The sequence below is a fragment of the Abrus precatorius genome, unplaced genomic scaffold (assembly GCF_003935025.1).
Source record: "Abrus precatorius isolate BTA unplaced genomic scaffold, Abrus_2018 Scaffold2, whole genome shotgun sequence".
In the NCBI taxonomy this organism is placed as follows: Eukaryota; Viridiplantae; Streptophyta; class Magnoliopsida; order Fabales; family Fabaceae; genus Abrus; species Abrus precatorius.
In genome coordinates, this window is record NW_020874362.1 from 27,230,913 (window position 1) to 27,251,609 (window position 20,697).

At 32.4% G+C, this 20,697-nt stretch overlaps 2 protein-coding genes and 1 non-coding gene across 9 annotated transcripts; 2 read left to right on the forward strand and 1 right to left on the reverse strand.

Moving 5' to 3' along the window:
- Positions 1–456: 456 nt before the first annotated feature.
- LOC113858471 (arogenate dehydratase/prephenate dehydratase 6, chloroplastic-like) lies at positions 457–2,466 on the forward strand. Its single transcript, XM_027491139.1, has one exon. It carries the CDS (start codon positions 924–926, stop codon positions 2,190–2,192), a length of 1,269 nt encoding a protein of 422 aa, XP_027346940.1. The 5' UTR covers positions 457–923; the 3' UTR covers positions 2,193–2,466.
- A 7,761-nt stretch (positions 2,467–10,227) lies between these two features.
- LOC113858594 (pentatricopeptide repeat-containing protein At1g74900, mitochondrial) lies at positions 10,228–13,831 on the forward strand. 7 transcript variants are annotated; one of them, XR_003503390.1, is made up of 5 exons: positions 10,234–11,844; positions 12,064–12,122; positions 12,958–13,098; positions 13,204–13,289; positions 13,383–13,831. XR_003503390.1 is itself a non-coding variant. In XM_027491297.1 (2 exons), exon 1 carries the CDS (start codon positions 10,342–10,344, stop codon positions 11,821–11,823), a length of 1,482 nt encoding a protein of 493 aa, XP_027347098.1. In that variant the 5' UTR covers positions 10,235–10,341; the 3' UTR covers positions 11,824–11,844; positions 12,064–13,807. The 7 variants fall into 7 exon arrangements, 1 of the variants encoding a protein (XP_027347098.1); XR_003503391.1 differs by having other exon boundaries at positions 13,182–13,813; XR_003503392.1 differs by lacking the exon at positions 12,958–13,098 and having other exon boundaries at positions 13,383–13,767.
- A 319-nt stretch (positions 13,832–14,150) lies between these two features.
- TRNAL-AAG lies at positions 14,151–14,231 on the reverse strand. The gene has a single exon. It is a non-coding gene; the product is annotated as a tRNA-Leu (tRNA).
- Between the last annotated feature and the right edge of the window lie 6,466 nt (positions 14,232–20,697).

The following is a 20,697-nucleotide window of genomic DNA, read 5'->3' on the forward strand; positions in this document are numbered from 1 at the left end:
ACGATAAGTTTTTTTAAAAAATATTAATTTTAATTTTATTTCTTAATAAAGAAATTAAAATATTTGTTATGAATTTAATGAAGTTTTCTAGACACCCTTGAATAAGTTATATACATGTATTTATATAAGCTAAAATTATATGGCTCCCTAAAACACGTGCAAGACTTACAAGTTTGCATGGTTAAACTTAGACATGATACGATCCTGAGTCTTGATAAATCGATAAATGTGTGTTCCTGCAAATTCCAGGAAATATAATGTAATTAGTTATATTACACAATCACAAAACAAAGATTCATAGTTTCAATTTGACACACACAATGAAATGAAATACTTGTGAACAAATTTATAATAAAACCAAACAAACATAATCTAATTAATATTATACTAACAGTAAAGGCAAGCATTCTCTTAACACTGCACTCCATTCAAAGGGGAATCAAAGATCCTAAACTGAAATTAGATACATTATTTGTATTTTAAAGCGTTTCATAATCGACTAATAACGACAACTAAACATACTCACGCTGAGAAATTCAGTAATGGGAACAACACTCCTCTGAAAAAAGGGATAATTAAAAAAAGTAATGTAATTTAAATAAAAAGAAAAAAGAAAAAAGAAAAGACTGGATGCAATGTTAGAGAGTGAAAGAGAGAGGGGGTAGGTGTGGGATTGACCGAACCTCCTCCTTCACGCACACACCATCACCTCAAAGACTTGTCTGTTCCATTTACTCTTCAAATTGCATAACCACCAACTAATATATAAACCCTTTAACCCCTCACTTTCTTCTCTCAGCTTGAGGTTCCCTTCTTCAAGCTTAGAGACACGTAGAGAGACCCAGCAAGCAAATTCAATAACCTAATTCATTTCCCATTTCAACACCTTTGATTCTTGTTAATTCCAATTAAGTCCAAATAATATGCAGACCCTCACTCAACCCTATTCCTTCAACTATCTCAACCGGGCGCGTAACCCAACCATTCGACCTGCCCCGACCCGAATTGTCGTCAAATGCGGTTACGGGTTCGAATCCGCGGGTTTCTCGCAAGGATTCGGCTCAAGCCGAGCCGATTGGCAAAGCTCGTGCGCCATCTTAGCTAGTAAAGTCGTTTCGCAGCAGGAAGATTCTCCCGCCGGCGAAACACACAGCGGCGCAGACGTCGGCACCGTCAACGGCCACAAAACCTCCGTAACGGATCTCAATCTCGTGCCTATTAATATCAGCGGTAACGACAACAAGCCGGTTCTGCCGACCCCGCTCACCATCTCCGACCTCTCGCCGGCGCCGATGCACGGCTCGCAATTGCGCGTGGCGTATCAAGGCGTTCCCGGCGCGTACTCCGAGGCCGCCGCCGGCAAGGCGTATCCTAACAGCCAAGCCATTCCGTGCGACCAGTTCGAGGTGGCGTTTCAGGCGGTGGAGCTCTGGATCGCCGATCGAGCCGTTCTCCCGGTGGAAAACTCCCTCGGCGGCTCGATCCACCGGAACTACGACCTCCTCCTCCGGCACCGACTCCACATCGTCGGCGAAGTCCAGCTCCCGGTGCACCACTGCCTCCTCGCTCTCCCCGGCGTCCGCAAGGAGTTCCTCACGCGCGTGATTTCGCATCCGCAAGCCCTAGCACAGTGCGAACACTCGCTCACGAAACTCGGTCTCAACGCGGCACGCGAGGCCGTCGACGACACCGCCGGCGCCGCCGAGTACGTGGCCGCGAACAAACTCCTCGACACGGCGGCAATCGCTAGCGCACGCGCGGCGGAGCTCTATGGGCTTCAGGTTCTGGCGGATGGGATCCAAGACGACCCGAATAACGTGACCCGATTCGTTATGTTGGCCCGAGAACCCATTATTCCGCGCACGGATCGGCCGTTTAAAACGAGCATCGTGTTCGCGCACGATAAGGGAACTTCGGTTTTGTTTAAAGTGCTTTCGGCGTTTGCGTTTAGGAACATTAGCCTTACGAAGATCGAGTCGAGGCCTCATCGTAACCGTCCGATTCGGGTCGTTGATGATGAAAGCGAGGGAACCGCTAAGCACTTCGAGTACATATTTTATATTGATTTTGAGGCTTCTATGGCTGAGGTTAGGGCACAGAACGCACTTGCTGAGGTGCAAGAATTCACCTCTTTCTTGCGAGTTTTGGGCAGTTACCCTATGGATATGACACCGTGGAATCCTTCTTGTTAATTTTTAATCTGCATTATCTTATCCTTCATTCTCGTATTTTATTAATTTGTGAACAAAATTGAACATATCGTTTCAATTCCCTTTTACGGTATATATTTTCTTCTTTGGATTTGGTTGCTTCAGATTTTTAGTTCACTTTTTTTTTTCTCCAAGTTTTCATAGGAATAGAATTTGTTACAGAAGGGGGTTGTTGGGTTATTCAAGAGAGGGTATGTACATTGTACTTTAGAGTGGGTATTGCAGATTTTGATCACAAAATGGTGTTAATGTTTCGTGGCTTGATAAATATGTTTTTCAGTTACTATGTTTTCAAACAAAACAAATGCGCGTGGAGTGATACAATAACAATAAAAAGAGAATCATCGGTTAGAAAAAAGAAAAGAAACTTACACGTTAGTTGTTGATCTGTGACGTGACGGATATTTTATGTTTGTAAGTTTCTGCACGTGTGAAAGGTGCGGAGGGTATCAAGATTCTCCATAGTTCAAGAGCTGTGAAGTTCTCAATATCATCCTTTATTTCTTCAAATTATAATTTTACGATCTGAAATGTTCTTTTATAGATAACTTCATTTATTTAATCTTTTGTAATTTTTTATTTAATAATATTTTATTTGTTTTAAAAAATAAATAAAATTAATCACACAAAAATAAGTATTATTATTAAAAAATACTTTAAAAAAATTCAATGCAGGGAAAGGATAGTATTAGAGTTGGCATGTCACTGGATATATATTTTTATATCTATTTTCAGCTCCAAGCTTTATCTTACAGTTCGTGTCTGAATTTTTTATTCACCAATGATCGTGCAAGTATATATTATTTCATCTTAAAAGTTATATAAGAAATAGTAAAAACATTAAAATGTGCTCTTTACTATCTTTGTATAATTTAATAAAAATAAAGAACTCTAATATATTTTTCTGGTGTTTTGTCAGGAAAATTTTATTTCTCTGACTTCCTAATGTTATTGAACCTAAACTTCACGTGAAAGTGAACTTTTCAGCCAAGGTCTTTTGCACACGGCCTCTTAAGTTATTATGGTCTTCAAATATACAAGTCTACTAAAATTGTTTTAATTTTTTTTTCTTAATTACTAGAAAATAGTTCTAAATATTGACTGTCGCGTATTTTTCTCTATTCCATTTGGATGTTATTATTAAAAATAATAAAGTAGTTTAATTTTTGTGTGTTTTATTTTGTAAAATATAATTGTATTATGGTATTTGAAATATTAAAAATGTCACTTTATTTTATTTTAAAAAATTTGGATCAGAAAACTCAATTTTCTGATATGTTCAATATGATAATATTATATTGAAAGGTAAATAATACATCTTGGAATCTATATATATATATATATATGCCCTTTTATATATATTTTCTACCTGTTACTGCTAAAATTGTTATGGTCTCTGCTCAAAGCTTGACTGAGACAATGATGAAAAAAGCAAAGAAATAATTATTATTGTTATTTCCTGAATTAGGTTGAGGCCAAGTCGGTTCAAAAGTTTGGTATACTAATTAAATTTATCTTAGAAGTTGAACACTGGAGATAAAGGGTTGTGTATGGACCCTCCAGCTTGAGTAGGGCAATAGTTATGTAAAGCTAACATGGTGATGCCCCACTCGATTGTACGTACACAGACAAGTTGTAGGAGACATGCAAGTTGCCCAATTATTGAAGACATTGACATACGAGAGAATCCCCAGTTAAGCCAATCCTGTTACTGTGCCTGGAACCCACTACTATTCCAGCTTAATACTTCACTCACTCACTCACTGGCTGCTATAATAGTAATAATAATAATAATAATAATAATTTTATATATTTTTTTATCTTTCTATTTTCATTTTTGTTTCTTCTTCTTAATTTCATTTTTTTTCTATCACATCATTCATTGTGGTTTTTATTTTCTATTTCATTTTAATCTTTTTCTTTCGATGCTTGTCTTCCTTAATTATATTCAAACAACACTCTCCTTCAGGGATGTCATAATATAATCTCCCGTAAAATAGTGTCGATCTACTGAAAGAGATAAGAAGGATGATAAAAAAAACGAACATATATAATAAATGATGTGATATAAAAAAAATAAAAAACATTAAATAAATGTTAATATTAATAAAATAATTATAAATCAAACTAAACTATCAACATCATTCGGGGATATAAATGCATGTTTAAAAAATTACTTTATTTAAAAAGTATTTTAAAATTTCTAAATATAATAACAAAACAATTTGTGCTAGAAACTCACCTTATCCTACTTATAATAAATAAATATATAATTTATGAAGACCAACCAATGCTGCAAAATGGAATGATTGTCCATTTTAGTAGTTTTTTTTTAATATTCACTATTTTTTTCTAAAAGTATGGGTATCTTTTTATGAAAGTTAATCATGTTTAATTTCAATTGAGATCGTTTATTGTATAATGAAACTAATTCTTTTAACAAAAAAACTTATATATAAGACTTGAACTTAAAAGTTCATCTAAATAAAACTTAATATATATCAGCTAAATTAATTATTCATTAGTTATCATGATATTATATTTTGATCGTTTATTTGTTGACAACATTTGATTCGTTGTTCAATAAAATTTCAATATTTTAATTTTTTTTTACATATTTAATCAACAAAAACTGAATGAAGTAAATCGGTATTTAAAAAATAAATTAACATATTTTTAAATGAAAGCATCAACTTGATAAAAAAAGTACAATTTTAGCGATACAAGAGAGGACATTAAATAGCATGATCGTTGTCTTTCAATAATAGATCCTAAGTATAAAAGGACACTGTAGTATAAAGCCTGAGGAAACTTTCCTAAAGCACTAAATACTCATTATTAATAAAGTTAGGTTTAGTAAAAGAATTAGTTCATTAAAGGTAAATTACAAAATAAATTTCGATTGAAAGAAATGTTTATATTTTATGTCTGACTATATTTCTAATAGAATTATCTTAATAAAAATATTCATAGGAAACTAAAAAATATTACAAAGTCAAAACCTAAGAGCATAAAGACTTGTCTTTCGTTGGTTGGTCATTTGTAACCTACCAATTTGAATTTTTTTATCCACGCTTTCGAAACTACTTTAAAAACCTGCCATTTTTTAACTCATTAATATTGACATGAAAATCTAATATTATTTTGTATTATTATTTTTTCAATTATATATGACGGTAGGCATAAAAAGAAAACTAGTTATGAAAATTCTATTTAACTGTTCAACAGGAGACATTTTAGAATTTATAGTCACGTTCAATACGTACCGGTATCTAAAAAGGAATATTTCGTTCTTTAATTTAAATTTTATTTTCATCGTATCAATTTCCATGTTATATTATCTGTATTATAAAATAAGTAAATAAATAGTTTATAGTTTATATTTATTAACTTATTAAAACAGTTGACATTATTTAATCCTTCAATTGTTAAGATGATTCTTTATATATAAGTAAAATGGGAATAATTTATTCCTTTAATTATGTATTTATTTTTTGGAATGTACTATGTTTTAAGGATATGCCTTAAGCAATAAAAATCATATTATTCACAAAAAAATTTAATCAATAAAATAAGAAAATATTAAAAAAAATTATTTTTTAAATATTAAATACTTTCACTTTTCATATTTTGTTTGTTTGTTTTCTTAATCTGTGTTCCACAGACACATGACAACAAAATACTTAAAAAAATTAAAATCAATTTTAATCTCTCAATCATTAAAAGCTAATATAAACTTGAACTTTTCATTAATCTCATGGTATCCACATACAAAACAGTGATTAATTTGATGCGATTTCTGAAACTGGAGTACTAAATTAATGTTAACTTTGAAAAACTAAGTTAACGTTAATAGTAATTTAGAGACTAAATTAATTGTTTACTCTGTTGTTAATTTGTAATATATGCGGCGTTCCATGTTGTAACAAGTTTTATTTACTGATATATCTTGATTCAAACATTAGATTAATCAAATAATAAAATAATCGAGTAACCCATACCCTACCGTTCTAACGTTAGAATTTACAAACTCATTACAGTAATTTTTAGCAGTTTTTTTTCTTCATACGAATGACAGTATAAAAAAATGCCATTTTGAGATTGCATATTGTGATGATTCAATTCAAACTATCATAATTTGTGTATAGATATTGAATGGTAGACAATAGTGTGGCAATATTTTTTTAAAGGGAGTCATCAAGTTTTGTTGTAATAAACTAATAGTTGAAGGGTAATGATTAAGAATGCAATAAATATAAGAGAGAAGATAGTGTTATTGTTTTTTTCTTGGGCGGCAGGGTGGGTTGAGAATGAGGGTTTGGTGAGGAAGAGGGGGCATGATGATGAAAAGGGTGTGCGTGTAGTGGTAGGTGAGGATGTGCTTTGTTATGTTCATTGTTAGCTTAATTATAATTATATGATTTTTTGGTTGATAAGCATTGATGCTTCCATTACCACTAGCTTACGTATCCATTCAACGCCCTCTTCTTGGTTCCCCTTCTCCATTCAGTTTGAGAAATTATATTTTATAATAATAAAATTATTATTATAAAAATTCGTTACACAAATAATATTACTCATTCACTTTTAACTAGTTCTCTTTCTTCTTCGCTCGTGTTCATGCAATGCGTGGACAATTGATAGATAATTAGTGAATATATATTGTTGAAAATTGAGTTGATCTATTCAAATGAACAATCATGCTCTACTTACATAATTGACATTTGTTTATGATTTCATTGAAGGCCGTGAACATGGTTAGATTTTTAAGTCTATGGTATTAACTCAAATTATCAACTCAATTAATGGTTAAAATTTTTAATGAGCTGGTTGATAAAAGCCAACGTCAGTGTGCTAGAATATCCTTGTTTTTTCAATTTATTTGGTTTAGTGAATAAGTTACTAATTAAAAATCATAATACTGTTTTGTAACGTTAATATAATTTGTTTTAAAAAGAGTTTCAAGGAAAAATTTGAAAAGAAGTGGCGTGTCAAAAGTATACACCAAATTAAACTCTAATCTGTCAAATATACGAAATTATATATGCTATCATTTTCTTTAGTAATATTTAATGTATTATAAAAAATCGCTACATTAATAGTTTGATACTTTAATTATATGTGTGTGTGTGTGTGTAGAAATAAAAGTCATAAATAGATAAGGTTTCAAAAAATAAATTAAAATAAAGCTTCATATTCAAGGCATTTGCATCTGAAAGTAATACAAAGTGAGGTCATATGCTTCAACCAATATTAATTTCTCTTGGTACGTTTCTTTTATGGTGCAATTCCTCTTAGTAAATTAGTTTCCTTCTTCGCATAAAAGTCAAATCATTGTAGAGTTAGATTTATTGTGAATAGCTAGTAATTAAGATATTTATTATTGCACCATTTTCAGAATATATTTTCTATAGTATTCGATGAATTATACGTGGGCAGCTTGTTGAATATTATAAGTCATGTGACTAATTAAATAGGTAGCTAGTGAGATCCTTATTATTTGAAGGGATTTCTATAAGTAAATTAAAAAATATACTATAATTTTTACACACCACATATTATGTGAAATTATTGTTACTATTTTTCATATGAAATAATCTATATAAAACGAATACTCGTTCTCAATCATATGGAAAATGTCAGATCTAATTCTGAATTAGTTTAATCTTTCTAACAAGTAATCATAGCTTTCTCTAGGAATGGAAAAATTTTCTCCTCCATGGAGTTCTCGTAAGGTGCAACGTCAAATAGAGTTGGAAATAATAGTATTTGGTAATGATAATAACATGATGGTTGTGATAGTTACCTGAGGAACTATTAAAACGTTAACGGTGAAAAGGGATTGGTAGGAACTAAGTGTAACGATGTTTGGTGTGTAATCTATGCTGATACTTTATCTTACCCCTTAACTTTATCGAATAGTGTTATTTCCAATAAAGGGAATATAAAAGTTTCATGCTTGCCAATGGTGTCTCTGCTAAATGGCGAGGGTTATCGTATCTCAACCATTAGCCATTAGGTATATGAAAAGCTTTCAACAACCCTTGAAAACTCTCAATTGGGACAACCGAATCACTTTGATAAAGAACGTAGACCCTGCAATGGGGAACAAGATGGGAATCTTCCTCGCATTCACACTCAAATATGAAAACTAATATAATATAAAATTAAGATTCGAGTGTAAAAACTTATATTATTAAATTAATTTATCAACATTAAGATTTCATTATATTGATATTTGAAAAAATTACCTGTTAAATTAGCATCCCAGAAGTTTAAAATTATCGCTACATGTGTGTCTTGTATATATTTAATTAGGTCATGTTTTAATTAATGAAAAGTGATAAAGTAAAATAAAATAATATTGAATTTCATTACTTAAAATATTTAAAATACAATATTCCATTTCATTTATCGATCAAAATTGATTCAAATAGCACATGATTGGTTTTCCTTAAATAAGGTCTCACATGTTCCAATTTTATATAATTAAAAAAAATCCATTTTGAGAATTAGTTTAACTGTGTTGAGAATATTTCCTCCTGTAAAGAAATAAGTTCATTATATATAAATTTCCAGTTTCAATATTATTATTGTGATTCTTTTATCTTGATTTCTCTAACTTTTTTGTTTTTACTTTCACTTGTTTAAATAGTTAAAAAAATAGTGGTTAGGATTGAACACGTGAAACATGTTATTAGAGATGTTTGTCTTTAAGGAAAATGTACCACTTAGAAGGACACCTAAAGATATTTTCTTATATTTTAAATATCTTTTGAAAATGTATATATAATTGATTTTTAATGATTTAAATAACTGAAGTGTTAACTTTATAGTACAAAACGGTGATCAAACTTGTTTCCATTGCCACCCCACCATATATGAACCAGAAGATTGTATGTAATTTAAAATTCAAAATCATTCAATTTAATTAAAAATTTGATATTTATAATTTTATTTTTTATTTTTAATTAATTTAACTTTGTATTTTGTATTCAAAATTTACAGTTTATATTAAATTGAATCAGTTCATAAATGCACAAAAAATATTCAATAAATGCTTTTTATTGGACTTTGCACAAATTTAGAATTCTTGCAAAATGAAAAGACAACTGTAGAACTTTAATTTTGCAGGTATGCAAACCAACTGGAAATTAATAAGTCATGGTGTTTGGTTGGTTTGTAGTTGTTTTGATTTGTAATTTGTAACTATGAAAATGATTAAGATAAGTAGCTAATGGAATGAGGCATGAAGATAAAGTAATGGTTCTTGTTGTGTTTCATTGATAAGTGGACAAATGTATATGTGACTTCATAAATATAAGACAAAAATTTAGGAGTAGGAAGTTTTCAATATTTAGGAATCAACTTGAGCTATCTTTTTCTTTTCTATATTATCACTTTTAACCATTTTTGTTCTTTACCAGACCTGTCAAGCCCTTTATTGGTCTTCTTGAGAGTAGCCCAATACCAATGTCGATTCATAGGCCCAATATTGTATGGTGTGATTCTAGATTCAATGCTACAGATAAATTAAGCTAGATGATGCAACAATTAAATCATGTATTAAAAATATTTTTTTACTTGAGCGTATTGTAATAAAGTGATGCAAGAGTCTTTTATATTGAAGAGTCATTCACTGTTTTTTCATTTTAATGTCCAAATCAACCAAAGCATAAACAAAAATTAGTTTAAAGAACAAATTTATAATATTTTTTTACAAACTCAAGTAAACTATCAACTATTTTCAACATTTTGCACGTCAAATGAGTTTTCAAAAGAAGTATCGATTAACAATAACAAAAATAATTATAATGACAATGACAAATTTAAAAGATAGCATGGTAGTTAAATCTTAAATCCAAACATGTCATACTTTTTAATTTAAAAATTAATAAACGATTGGACGAAATTAGTCATCTACTGAAGTCTCTAATTGTCTTCAAGAAAGGTTAATTCCGGAAACACGTGACATTTCTTTCATTTAATTTGAAACATATAGTTTTTTTTTTATAGTAATTTTGAAACATTTATTATTTGAAAAATGTGTTATGATCAATGGAAGAGTGGTGAAGAGAGAGATGTTTGTGGGACTGAGAAGTTCCGAAAACAGAAGAATACGTAAGAGAAGATGTGGGAGAAGCGTTCTCATCTGCACCTTCTCCGTTTCCGCTTATCAAACCACAAACTATCGCTTCCACGTCACGCCGTCACCGTCGCCGACGGACTCCAACACCCATCAGCGCCGGAAGGCGCCGCCATAGCCAAATTAGTCCTCGAATCGGACCCCCAATCCCTCTACCAAGCCCTAGCAAAGCCCACTCTCCACTGGACACCAGGCCTGGTGGACAAGGTCCTTAAACGCCTCTGGAACCACGGGCCCAAAGCCCTACAATTCTTCAAACACCTCGACCGCCACCCAACTTATGTCCACTCTTCTTCCGCCTTCCACCACGCCATCGACATCGCCGCCCGCATGCGCGAATACAATACTGCCTGGGCCTTCCTCGGCCGAATGCGCTCCCTCCGTCTCGGCCCAACTCCCCGAACCTTCGCCATCATCGCCGAGCGCTACGTCGCCGGAGGAAAAGCCCACCGCGCCGTGAAAGTCTTCTTATCCATGCACGAACACGGTTGCCGCCAAGATCTGAACTCGTTCAACACGTTGCTCGACGTTCTATGTAAATCGAAACGCGTGGAAATGGCTCACAACTTGTTCAACATTCTCAAACGCAAGTTCAAAGCCGATAGCGTAAGTTACAACATAATTGCGAATGGTTATTGTTTGATTAAGCGAACTCCAATGGCGTTGAAGGTGATGAAGGAAATGGTGGAGAGAGGAATTAACCCTACGATGGTTACGTATAACACGTTGTTGAAAGGGTATTTTAGGAGCAATCAGGTCAAGGAAGCTTGGGAATTCTATTTGGAGATGAAGAAGAGGAAGTGTGAAATTGATGTTGTGACTTACACTACAATGGTGCATGGGTTTGGTGTTGTGGGTGAGGTCAAGAAATCTCGTAGGGTTTTTGATGAGATGGTGAAAGAGGGTGTGGTTCCTTCGGTTGCCACGTATAATGCATTGATTCAGGTTTTGTGTAAGAAGGATAGTGTGGTGAATGCGGTGTTGGTTTTTGAGGAGATGGTGAAGAAGGGGTGCGAGCCTAATTTGATTAGTTACAATGTTGTTATACGAGGTTTCTGTCATGTTGGTGATATGGAGAGGGCGTTGGAGTTTATGGGGAGAATGGAGGAATGTGGGTTGTGGCCTAGTGTTCAGACTTATAATGTTGTGATTCGGTACTTTTGTGATGCTGGGGAGATTGAGAAGGGTTTGGAGATGTTTGCGAAGATGGGGAATGGGTCGTGTTTGCCTAATTTGGACACTTATAATGTTCTGATTAGTGCCATGTTTGTGAGGAAGAAATCAGAGGATGTAGTGGTGGCTGGGAAGTTATTGATAGAGATGATTGATAGAGGGTTCTTGCCGCGGAAGTTTATGTTTAATCAGGTTTTAAATGGACTTGTTCTAACTGGTAATCAAGATTTTGCAAAGGAGATATTGAGAATGCAGGGCAGGTGTGGCCGCGTTCTCCGGCATTTGAAGTTATGAGTCGTCTTGTTGGTGGATTGGGTATGTTGTCATTTCTTCCTTAGCATCATTTAAAGGTTTCAGTTTTTTTCTTCTTAAGATCATTTTGGTCACCATTCACTTTTGTCATCAGTGCTGATATTGGATACTTGAAAGATGAGAACAATCCACATGGTTCTGAACCATTGAAGTTATATGCGCGTTCAATTTGAAACCATGTTCTGCATTCTGTAATTTTAACAAAGATTTTGCTTTCTGCAGAACACTTGTGACAAACCTGCCATAGCTAAAAATTTTGCTTGCAGGAGCTCCTCGTTCAGGTTCATTTTAATGTTCCATTTTTATGTTCTTGCATTAATCTTATGGTGCTGAAACTGCATGTTTACTTCAAGTTTCGTTGATTCTCAGCTTACTGTATTTTGAGATTCAACGTGTTATGGTTTTGATTACAAGCATTTTCTCCCTTCTCCCTGTTCCTTGGATGTGTATAGAAGGGCCATTAACTCTGTTATATGGCTTGTTGGATGTTACTTATAATAATTTCAGAAAATCAATTTCTGAAAGTGTTGATATGCTCACTGCCATGGGCACTTGCAAAACAGACATTGATTTGATTTGCAGTTAAGGAGCTGACCCTATAGTCATCCTGTATCTACGAGTTATATTTCAATTAATATTTTAGCTGGTGGAGGTGGTAGGTGCCCCATTTGTTATGAGGTTTGCTAGTCATGAAATTCCATCAACTTTAATGATGTCATGTTTTTAGAAAGCAGAAAAGTTTACAAGTTTATAATTGTGTTGTTATTGTTCTTAAAAACGCTGCATAAGGAGAGAGGAGTAGGACATGTCTCGAGATGCTTGAGAAGCCATATATGCCTTAGATGCCATGTCTTGATTGAATTAGGGAGAGAGCAAAACATACTCAGATAATGATAAACTTCGGTAGGCAATGAATTCTCATTAACTTAGAAGACATGGAGTGAGTTCTTATTAAATTTAGTTATGCTTAAACTTAGAAGTTGTTTTGAGTGATTTACTTTAGTTAGCAGTCTTATTTTTTGTTGTTTTGGCATGAAAAGTGATGTTTGAGACTTGAGAGAGCATGTAATATTTCCTAGGAAAAGAAAATGTAATGATAAAAGGATAAATTATCAGGATGATGCAACGGAAGATCAGAGTGTCTCAGTTCCGTCTAGCATACTTTAAATTGTACTGTTGCTTCTCATAAGAGCTTTGGAGATGAATGAACCAGTGGCATCATCCTTCAGATGTTTCTCCACCTTATACAGGATACTTGTAGGTTCTTAAATGCGATAGATAGATATTACTTTCACCTTCCTTTGACAGTTCTCAATTACAACTAGCATTGATCAATAAAGTATTATGTTATTGCCTGTGCAGGGATGAGAACTGACAAGACAATGATGGAGCACTAAACACAATGATCATGCTAATCTTCCTCACCTTCGAATTTAGTCTGCAGTAAAGTAAAAAATATAATATAGGTTTTGAAATCAAAATTTTTTTTTTTAACTTACCAATGTACTATTTGTTACAGAGAAACTATTTTGATGAAACAGGTATGACAAGTTTGTGGAGGGTGATTACAAACTATTCATTATCAATCAGGAGAGAGCCAGTTTGACTTAATCTATTACGATATTTTCCATCATTGCTAGAAGCACGCGTTTAGGAAGAAGCCTCAATCGTTGCTTAATGAAGCCCTTCACTAGCTGCACATCGTTTTCTCTCTCCTTCATTCAATTAATTGGTGTGAGATCTCTTCCAATTGGAAGAAGGATTACATTCTGGCCTTCATGGCTTGATGTTGTATTAGTTTTAGGATTAAGAACATGTGTGATTTATATTTTTCTTCTTGAAAGAGGGTCCAAAGGAATATGGTCATTTTACATGGATATTATCTCTTATTATTAGCCTTGCCTATAAATACCAAATTTATTTGCCAAAACTAGCAAAATTGATATATGTAATTCGTGGTATAATTTGAAATATCATTTTTATGCTTTCTGATATGACCTTGTTTGACCATTTGGAATACATTTTAAATATTAAAATGTTCCGATCATGAAACAATCATTCAAAAAAATATTTTACATTCTTTTTTCTATCACAGTAGGCACGATTTTACAATTCTGAATAAACTTAGAAAATCGTATAATTGATTTTCGAATACATGCATATACTTTTTATTTTGTTTGTACATACAATTCAAATAGGAGTTTTAAAAATTAAGGACTTAACATGAATTTCAATGGAAGGGCAAAAAATGTAATCAAAAGAAAAGATGTTATTCCCCAAAATTACGTCAGGTTGAAACCAAAAGTTACTGTTGAGAGTGGGATTTGAACCCACGCCCTTTCGGACCAGAACCTTAATCTGGCGCCTTAGACCAACTCGGCCATCTCAACTGTATATTATTTCTAAATTATTTACGTAGTTCTTTCTTCTTGGCCAATCGCAATTGAGTAGCAGCATAATCTATAGATAATAGAATTTTAAAGAATTTAATATTATAATTTTGTTTTGGATTTAAATTATACAATATCCAAAAACCTTAGTTTTTTGTCAGCGCGATATCCAAAACCTTAAATCACGAGAATAATTTTTCTTTGGTGGCAACCTTTGTTGGGTTATGTGTGTGTTATTATATCTAACCTAATACAATTAAATAAATTAATGCTAAATTAAATTGATTGAAATGCTTCATAAATACTACTATTGTTCACAGTATGTCCCAAGTTTGATCCTTCTTTCTGCAACTCAGGCTTACATTGGTAATGTGCATCGATGGCTGATGTGCATGCAGGTATGCATTAAATGCCATTCATACATACTTTAGTTGCTTTTTGGATATTATGATTCATACTACATATGGATTCTGTGTACTACTTCATGTCCTTGCTTCTCATCTCACGCACTTGCTTGGTTATCTTTTTAAAAAAAAAAAAAAATACAATGATATCGGTGTTTCCCAAGAGCATCAGGCAAATGACACAAATTCTGAAAGGCTGGAATCTGTGTTGATTGAAGGCAATTCGCACGGAGCATGTACAAATAGCCTTGTCTGACGTGGTACTGTCGTCATTAACCAATGCTACTTTAATCTTCATTCATTTGGATTTAACATTTTGATTTCTTCTTTCATCTTATTGGACATGCTCCTCCCATTCTCCCTATCACCATAACACCACTGAACACATCGTGCCATCACCAATGCTTCACTGCTACCATCAATCTGCTATGTTTAAAATCCACTGTCACACTTAACCATGCTCCTATCGGCTTTATAACGGAGATATCATTTCAAGCCCAAGGCCATGAACAAGACCAACCAAAATCAAAACCAAGACTAAGCCTAAGGCTAAGAACAAGATCAACCATTATCAAGAAACCGATCACAACATCAAGAACAAGATCAAGGCCAAGGCCAACCAAAATCAAGACCAAGACTAAGCCCAAAGCCAAGAACAAGACCAACCATGATCAAGAAACGAAGCACAAAACCAAGGCTAAGATCAAAAACAAGATCAAGACCAAGAGCAAGACAAGAGCCTAGCCCAAGAAACCAAAACCAAGAACAAAAACAAAACTAATACCAAGAACAACTAACCTAAGAGCAAAATCAAGACTAAGACAAGACCAAGACCAAGCTATAGACCAAGGCCAACCAGGACCAAGAACAAGAATAAGAGTAAGATTAAGCCCAAGAACAAGAACAAAACCAAGACCAAAAACAATAATAATAGACTACATTGAAATTTTAAATAAATGAAAGGGATGAAATTTGTAATTTTACCTAATTTTTTTAGGAATAATAATGCATAATGATCAAACAAGAAGGCATGATGGGACTATTTGACAGTTCTGCGAGCTTTTGCATGCTGGTGCCGGCAAATTTTCCAATATCACATGAACATCGATGCGTCCTTACAGAAATTGCAACCATTGAACATTGCAGTTATCTTCATAATGTTCTTCTACAGGAGGGAACCAAGAATCACAAGGGAAGCATGCCATTTCTAAGCTTCCGACATTACTGAGCCAATTTTGCTGTTCTTCTTAAGTTTCTCAACATCTGAGCTATAGCTGGTTCTCTTAGTTCAAAAGGATTGGAATGTAATCCTCAAATGAGCATTGAAACTCCACTTAACAGTTACATTAGCTTGATATCCACCTTCAAAAGAAACGCTCGTTAAATTTGATTTGTCAATCAGGCTGCATAATATTTCCTCGAAATAGACACATAAATAGTACTAGTCATTGATAAGGTGAACAAAATTGCAATGATTAAATCTTAATTGCGTTTCGTTTACTTTAATTTAATAGTGCATTTCTTGATTCATGAGGAGATTTTATGCTGCTCAAGGATTTTACCTCTGGATTAGATAGCCATACTTACCATCTGATTGAGAAATATGATAAGTTAATATGACCCAATTGTTTTCATGACATATACCATCTAGCTTCTGCAAGATTAACAGGGTTCTAAATATTTGTTTTCAATGAAGCTAAAGAATGGTTCCCTTTTTCTGCTATGCCATGTTCTTAAATGTTCCTTAAAACAATACATCACTCCAAAAATATATATTATTGCAAAATTTCATACAACAGAAGAGAAATGATCACATAGCAGATGTGGGAAAGTAATGTGTCAAACTGAGGTGCTTCAGCAAGGTGTATACAACACAAAATGAAAAAAAAAAAATTCAACCTCCAATGTTGCACATTATGGAAGAAGCTTACCCATATTTGGAGTATATATTAGAAGACTTGCATGGATTAATAACCCCCGCCAATAATAAGCTTTTGTTATACAGTAAATATGTACATTTGTAAACATGAAAGTAGCATATAAATGAGACTATATATCTGAGTGGCATTGTTCAAACCAAGTAGAATTCACATACCCAATAGAAATATCTTTTGAATCACTCTATTCTGGTTTCAGTACTCATGTCTCTGCCAGAAAAATGATTCCAAAAATTTAGCAACAACCATTTGAACCTGTGTGTAACTACTAAATGGAATAATAAAGCTTCGAATAAGTGGCAAAATATTTTCTCCTCTGGTACCCAAATACATGAAATTACTTAGTGGTTGCATTAATGCACGACCATTACCAACACAAATCATAGACCTGTTAAATAGGATAAATAACCCAACAAAACATATTTTAAAGTTTATCATAGTCATTTAAAATTCAAACGTAAAAATAGAAGAATATGGCTTGCTTGGCATGATAAAGACAGCCTCTGACAATTTTTTCCTCTTTAGAGGTAAGCTTTGTTGTCCACACGTCATTTGTTGATTCCTTCCCCATGTATCATTACAACCTTCTATATTCAAAGACATCTTCCCCATCTACATTTGTCAAAAGACACAAAAGTAAAATCAATTGTTGTTCATCTTTCATTTGGACAAAAGACTAGATAGGAAAGGAATAAATCACAATTGAGTTTCAACTATAAAGCAAAGATGGTTATCGAACTATAGGTATTATTTTAATTAATGAAAAAACTAACAACATACTTTTTAATGCATTCTTATTAATTCATTCAAAATTACAAAAATTATTTAAATTTCACTTTTTTTGACTTTTTAATACATATTAAATGAAAAGAACATTTACTTTGCATTATTTATATTTAAGTAAATGCATAAATTGGTCCCCAAAGTAAATGCATAAATTCACCAGCCTATGGCAACGCAAACTCAAACAAAAAGCCATCATATCATGGATGCCAAATGTATACTAATTACAGTGCATGTGTTTGGAGATGGCTCTAGCACAGGTTAATTAGAATAGTTCATTAGTATTCACGATAATTAATTGATAAAATCATGTACCTGGCTACACTAATCTCATCCAACCATAAGTTTCCTTGAAAATTCTATATATTTAATGCAATAGAAACATAATTTAGGCTTCAACTAACAATCAATTAATTGCATGGAAACGACAATTGGGACCAACTAACTATATACATTCAAAAGTGGAGTAACAATCAGCTTCACCATTTTCTACAAAACCATGCACTTAGTGAGAAGTGGGAATCTCTTACTATATATGCACGGATCAATCACTATCGGATGAAAAACAAATCAAATTCAGATAACCTGCTCACAATCAATTCATCAACATGATAAGTTAAAGCGCAAATAAAATATGTAGTAGAAAACATTGAGGCTAAGTTTTTTCAATTTTCATCAAGATAGTTCAATCTTGTTTTATCCTCTTATGAATAATTCAAACTATAGCTTATGATTGCTTGTTTTATCATGGAATTATCTAGCAACTTCTGGGAACGAGGATTGCAACAGTAGCAATGAAAATACAACTGATGTGATAATAACTTTTAGTTATTTACTTAGTTTATGTTTGTATTAACGTCCAATACCTAGCCATCTAACTCACTTTCAATACAAAAGCTACACTTGATTTTGTTGAACAATACACACACAACTGTATACCATAAATCAACGCTGAAGCATACTTAAGGAATAACATCAAGGTTCTTCCTTATATAACATTACAGAGTGAAAGAATGACCTAACTCACGTGGGAACTATTGAGTCAATACAATTGAAACGGTGACCTTTTTCTGACTATTGTTGTATGAATCCCATTTTCTGTGATACTCTGACTAATCTCCAGACGTATATTTAATTAATGCATAAACTTCCCAAACTGATTTACGTAAACTTACAATTAATCAAATTAAGACTTTATTTTAGTAAATCCAAATTTGTGTCGTTAAATTACAACTATAAGCGTCGTTAAATTGTTGAAAAATGCTTTCTAAACATTTGTTGAGATGTTTACATCTAAAAGAGATATAAAATCAAATTTTATTATATTCTTCTACGCATATATGTCTTTTTTAAATTTTTTTATTATTTAACAAAAAAGTATTAAATAAAAATGCATGTGCTTATTATAAAAATATAAAAATTATTGAATATTTCATCCATTTAATAATTAAGTGAATTTAAAATTTTTCAAAAGATTTTGATGGCAATGCTTTTTCATAAAAAAAATACTTATTTTTAATTTATATATCGTTCTTATAATATGAGATTTTTAATAAATTATCTATATATTTGTTTTTATTTATAGTTCATTTATAAAGCTTTTTAAATGAAAAATAAAATAAATATTATATGAAACTTTCTAACTTTTCAATAATTACTATGGAAATTAAGTTTGACTTAAAATAATAGTAAAATTGAAATATTATAATGAATTTTTAAAATATTAATGCATTAACTACTTTAACAATTTTTTATGTGTGTGACTTAGGCTTTATTTTAATAAAATTGACTAAAAATTTATAACATAATTGATAAGTTAGTTAAAAAGATTATAATTAACTACTTGAATTATAATTATCTAGTAAATAACTTATAATTAACTTATTAAATTACAATTATTAAATAAAATTAACTGAAATATAATAACTAAAAGGGAAGAATTTGATTTACAACGTACGAGTGTAAATTTTTTAAAAAATTAAAATTTAAAAAATTAATAAATAATTTTCACTGAGCTAAATGTTACTTTAAGATTTTCTAAAATTTGATTTTTTAAATTTATAATTTTTTTTAACTTATTAAAGAGTTATAAATTAGCATATTGATAAAAACTTTAAAACTTTAAAATAAATAAAAAATATATTTACCAAATAATCTCTTAATAAAATGGATAATATTAAGAGAATTTATTGAGTTTTTTAGTATTACATTTTAATTAAAATTAAAATTTTATTTCGATGATGTGTAATAATATTAAATATAAATAATTTATTAAAATAATATTTCAATTTTTACTAAAAAACATTAACAATAATTAAAAACTTGTAAAATTTATCTTTTTATGAATAAAGCCAGAGAGAGAATATGTGTTTAAAAGAACATGAATTCTTATAACCATAGAAATGCAATGTGAAATGTGAAATGTGAAATGTGGAATGTGGAATGTGGTGATGGGAAGGTTGAACATGATATATTATAAGGTGTTTGATTACAACATACAAATAGAAGGGTTGAGATGAGGGTGGATCCCACTTCACATTGGATTGGGGGTATAATAGTACACTCAATGCAGACCCAGCCCAGGGGGGGGGGGCCATGCCCCTTCTTTGTTTCTTCCATCAGTAATCCCAGCTTGCCACGTGTTTCATGACACGGCAATAACCATGACACGTCGTCACTGTCCAATCACAGCCCGACAACCTTACACAACCTCACAAAATGACATTCATTACCTCTCAAAACATATAAATGCATAACAACTCTTCAAGGAATAATATTTTAAGAAATCCATCATTTTTAAATTCAACTTTTTAAGCAAGTTTTTTATATGAATTACTCTCCAAACATTTATAAATTTTAAAATAACTACAAAACTTACCATTAATCAAAAGTTTTGTTGTTTTTTTTTTTCCCTTAGTTGCTCAGGCTCACAAAACTTACTAGTAACGCTCTGTGATAGTTGCAGTAACCCGTTCTGCTGTAAAACCCTTGTGCTTTCATTCTCCAACGTGAATGGCGTCGTCACGGCGTGGCTATTCCAAGGCTCAAATGTGCTTCTTCAAGATTCTCCACATCATTTCATCGACGCCACCTTCGAAAGAAGAACTCTCGATGAGTAGCAGCAAAGGGCTCGGCATCGATTTGAATCAGAGTTTCTGTTCTGTGTCGGAATCTTCTGGAAGCGACGCATCGGCGACTGACAAAGGGAATAACGACAACGAAGGAGGAGTTAGAGAGAAGAGTGCGGAAGTTTCGGAGAAGGTTGAGAACGGTGAGGCGGAATCGGAATTCGAAGATGATGGAGAGGTCAAAACGGTGTCGTTTCAGGGAGGCGATAGTAAT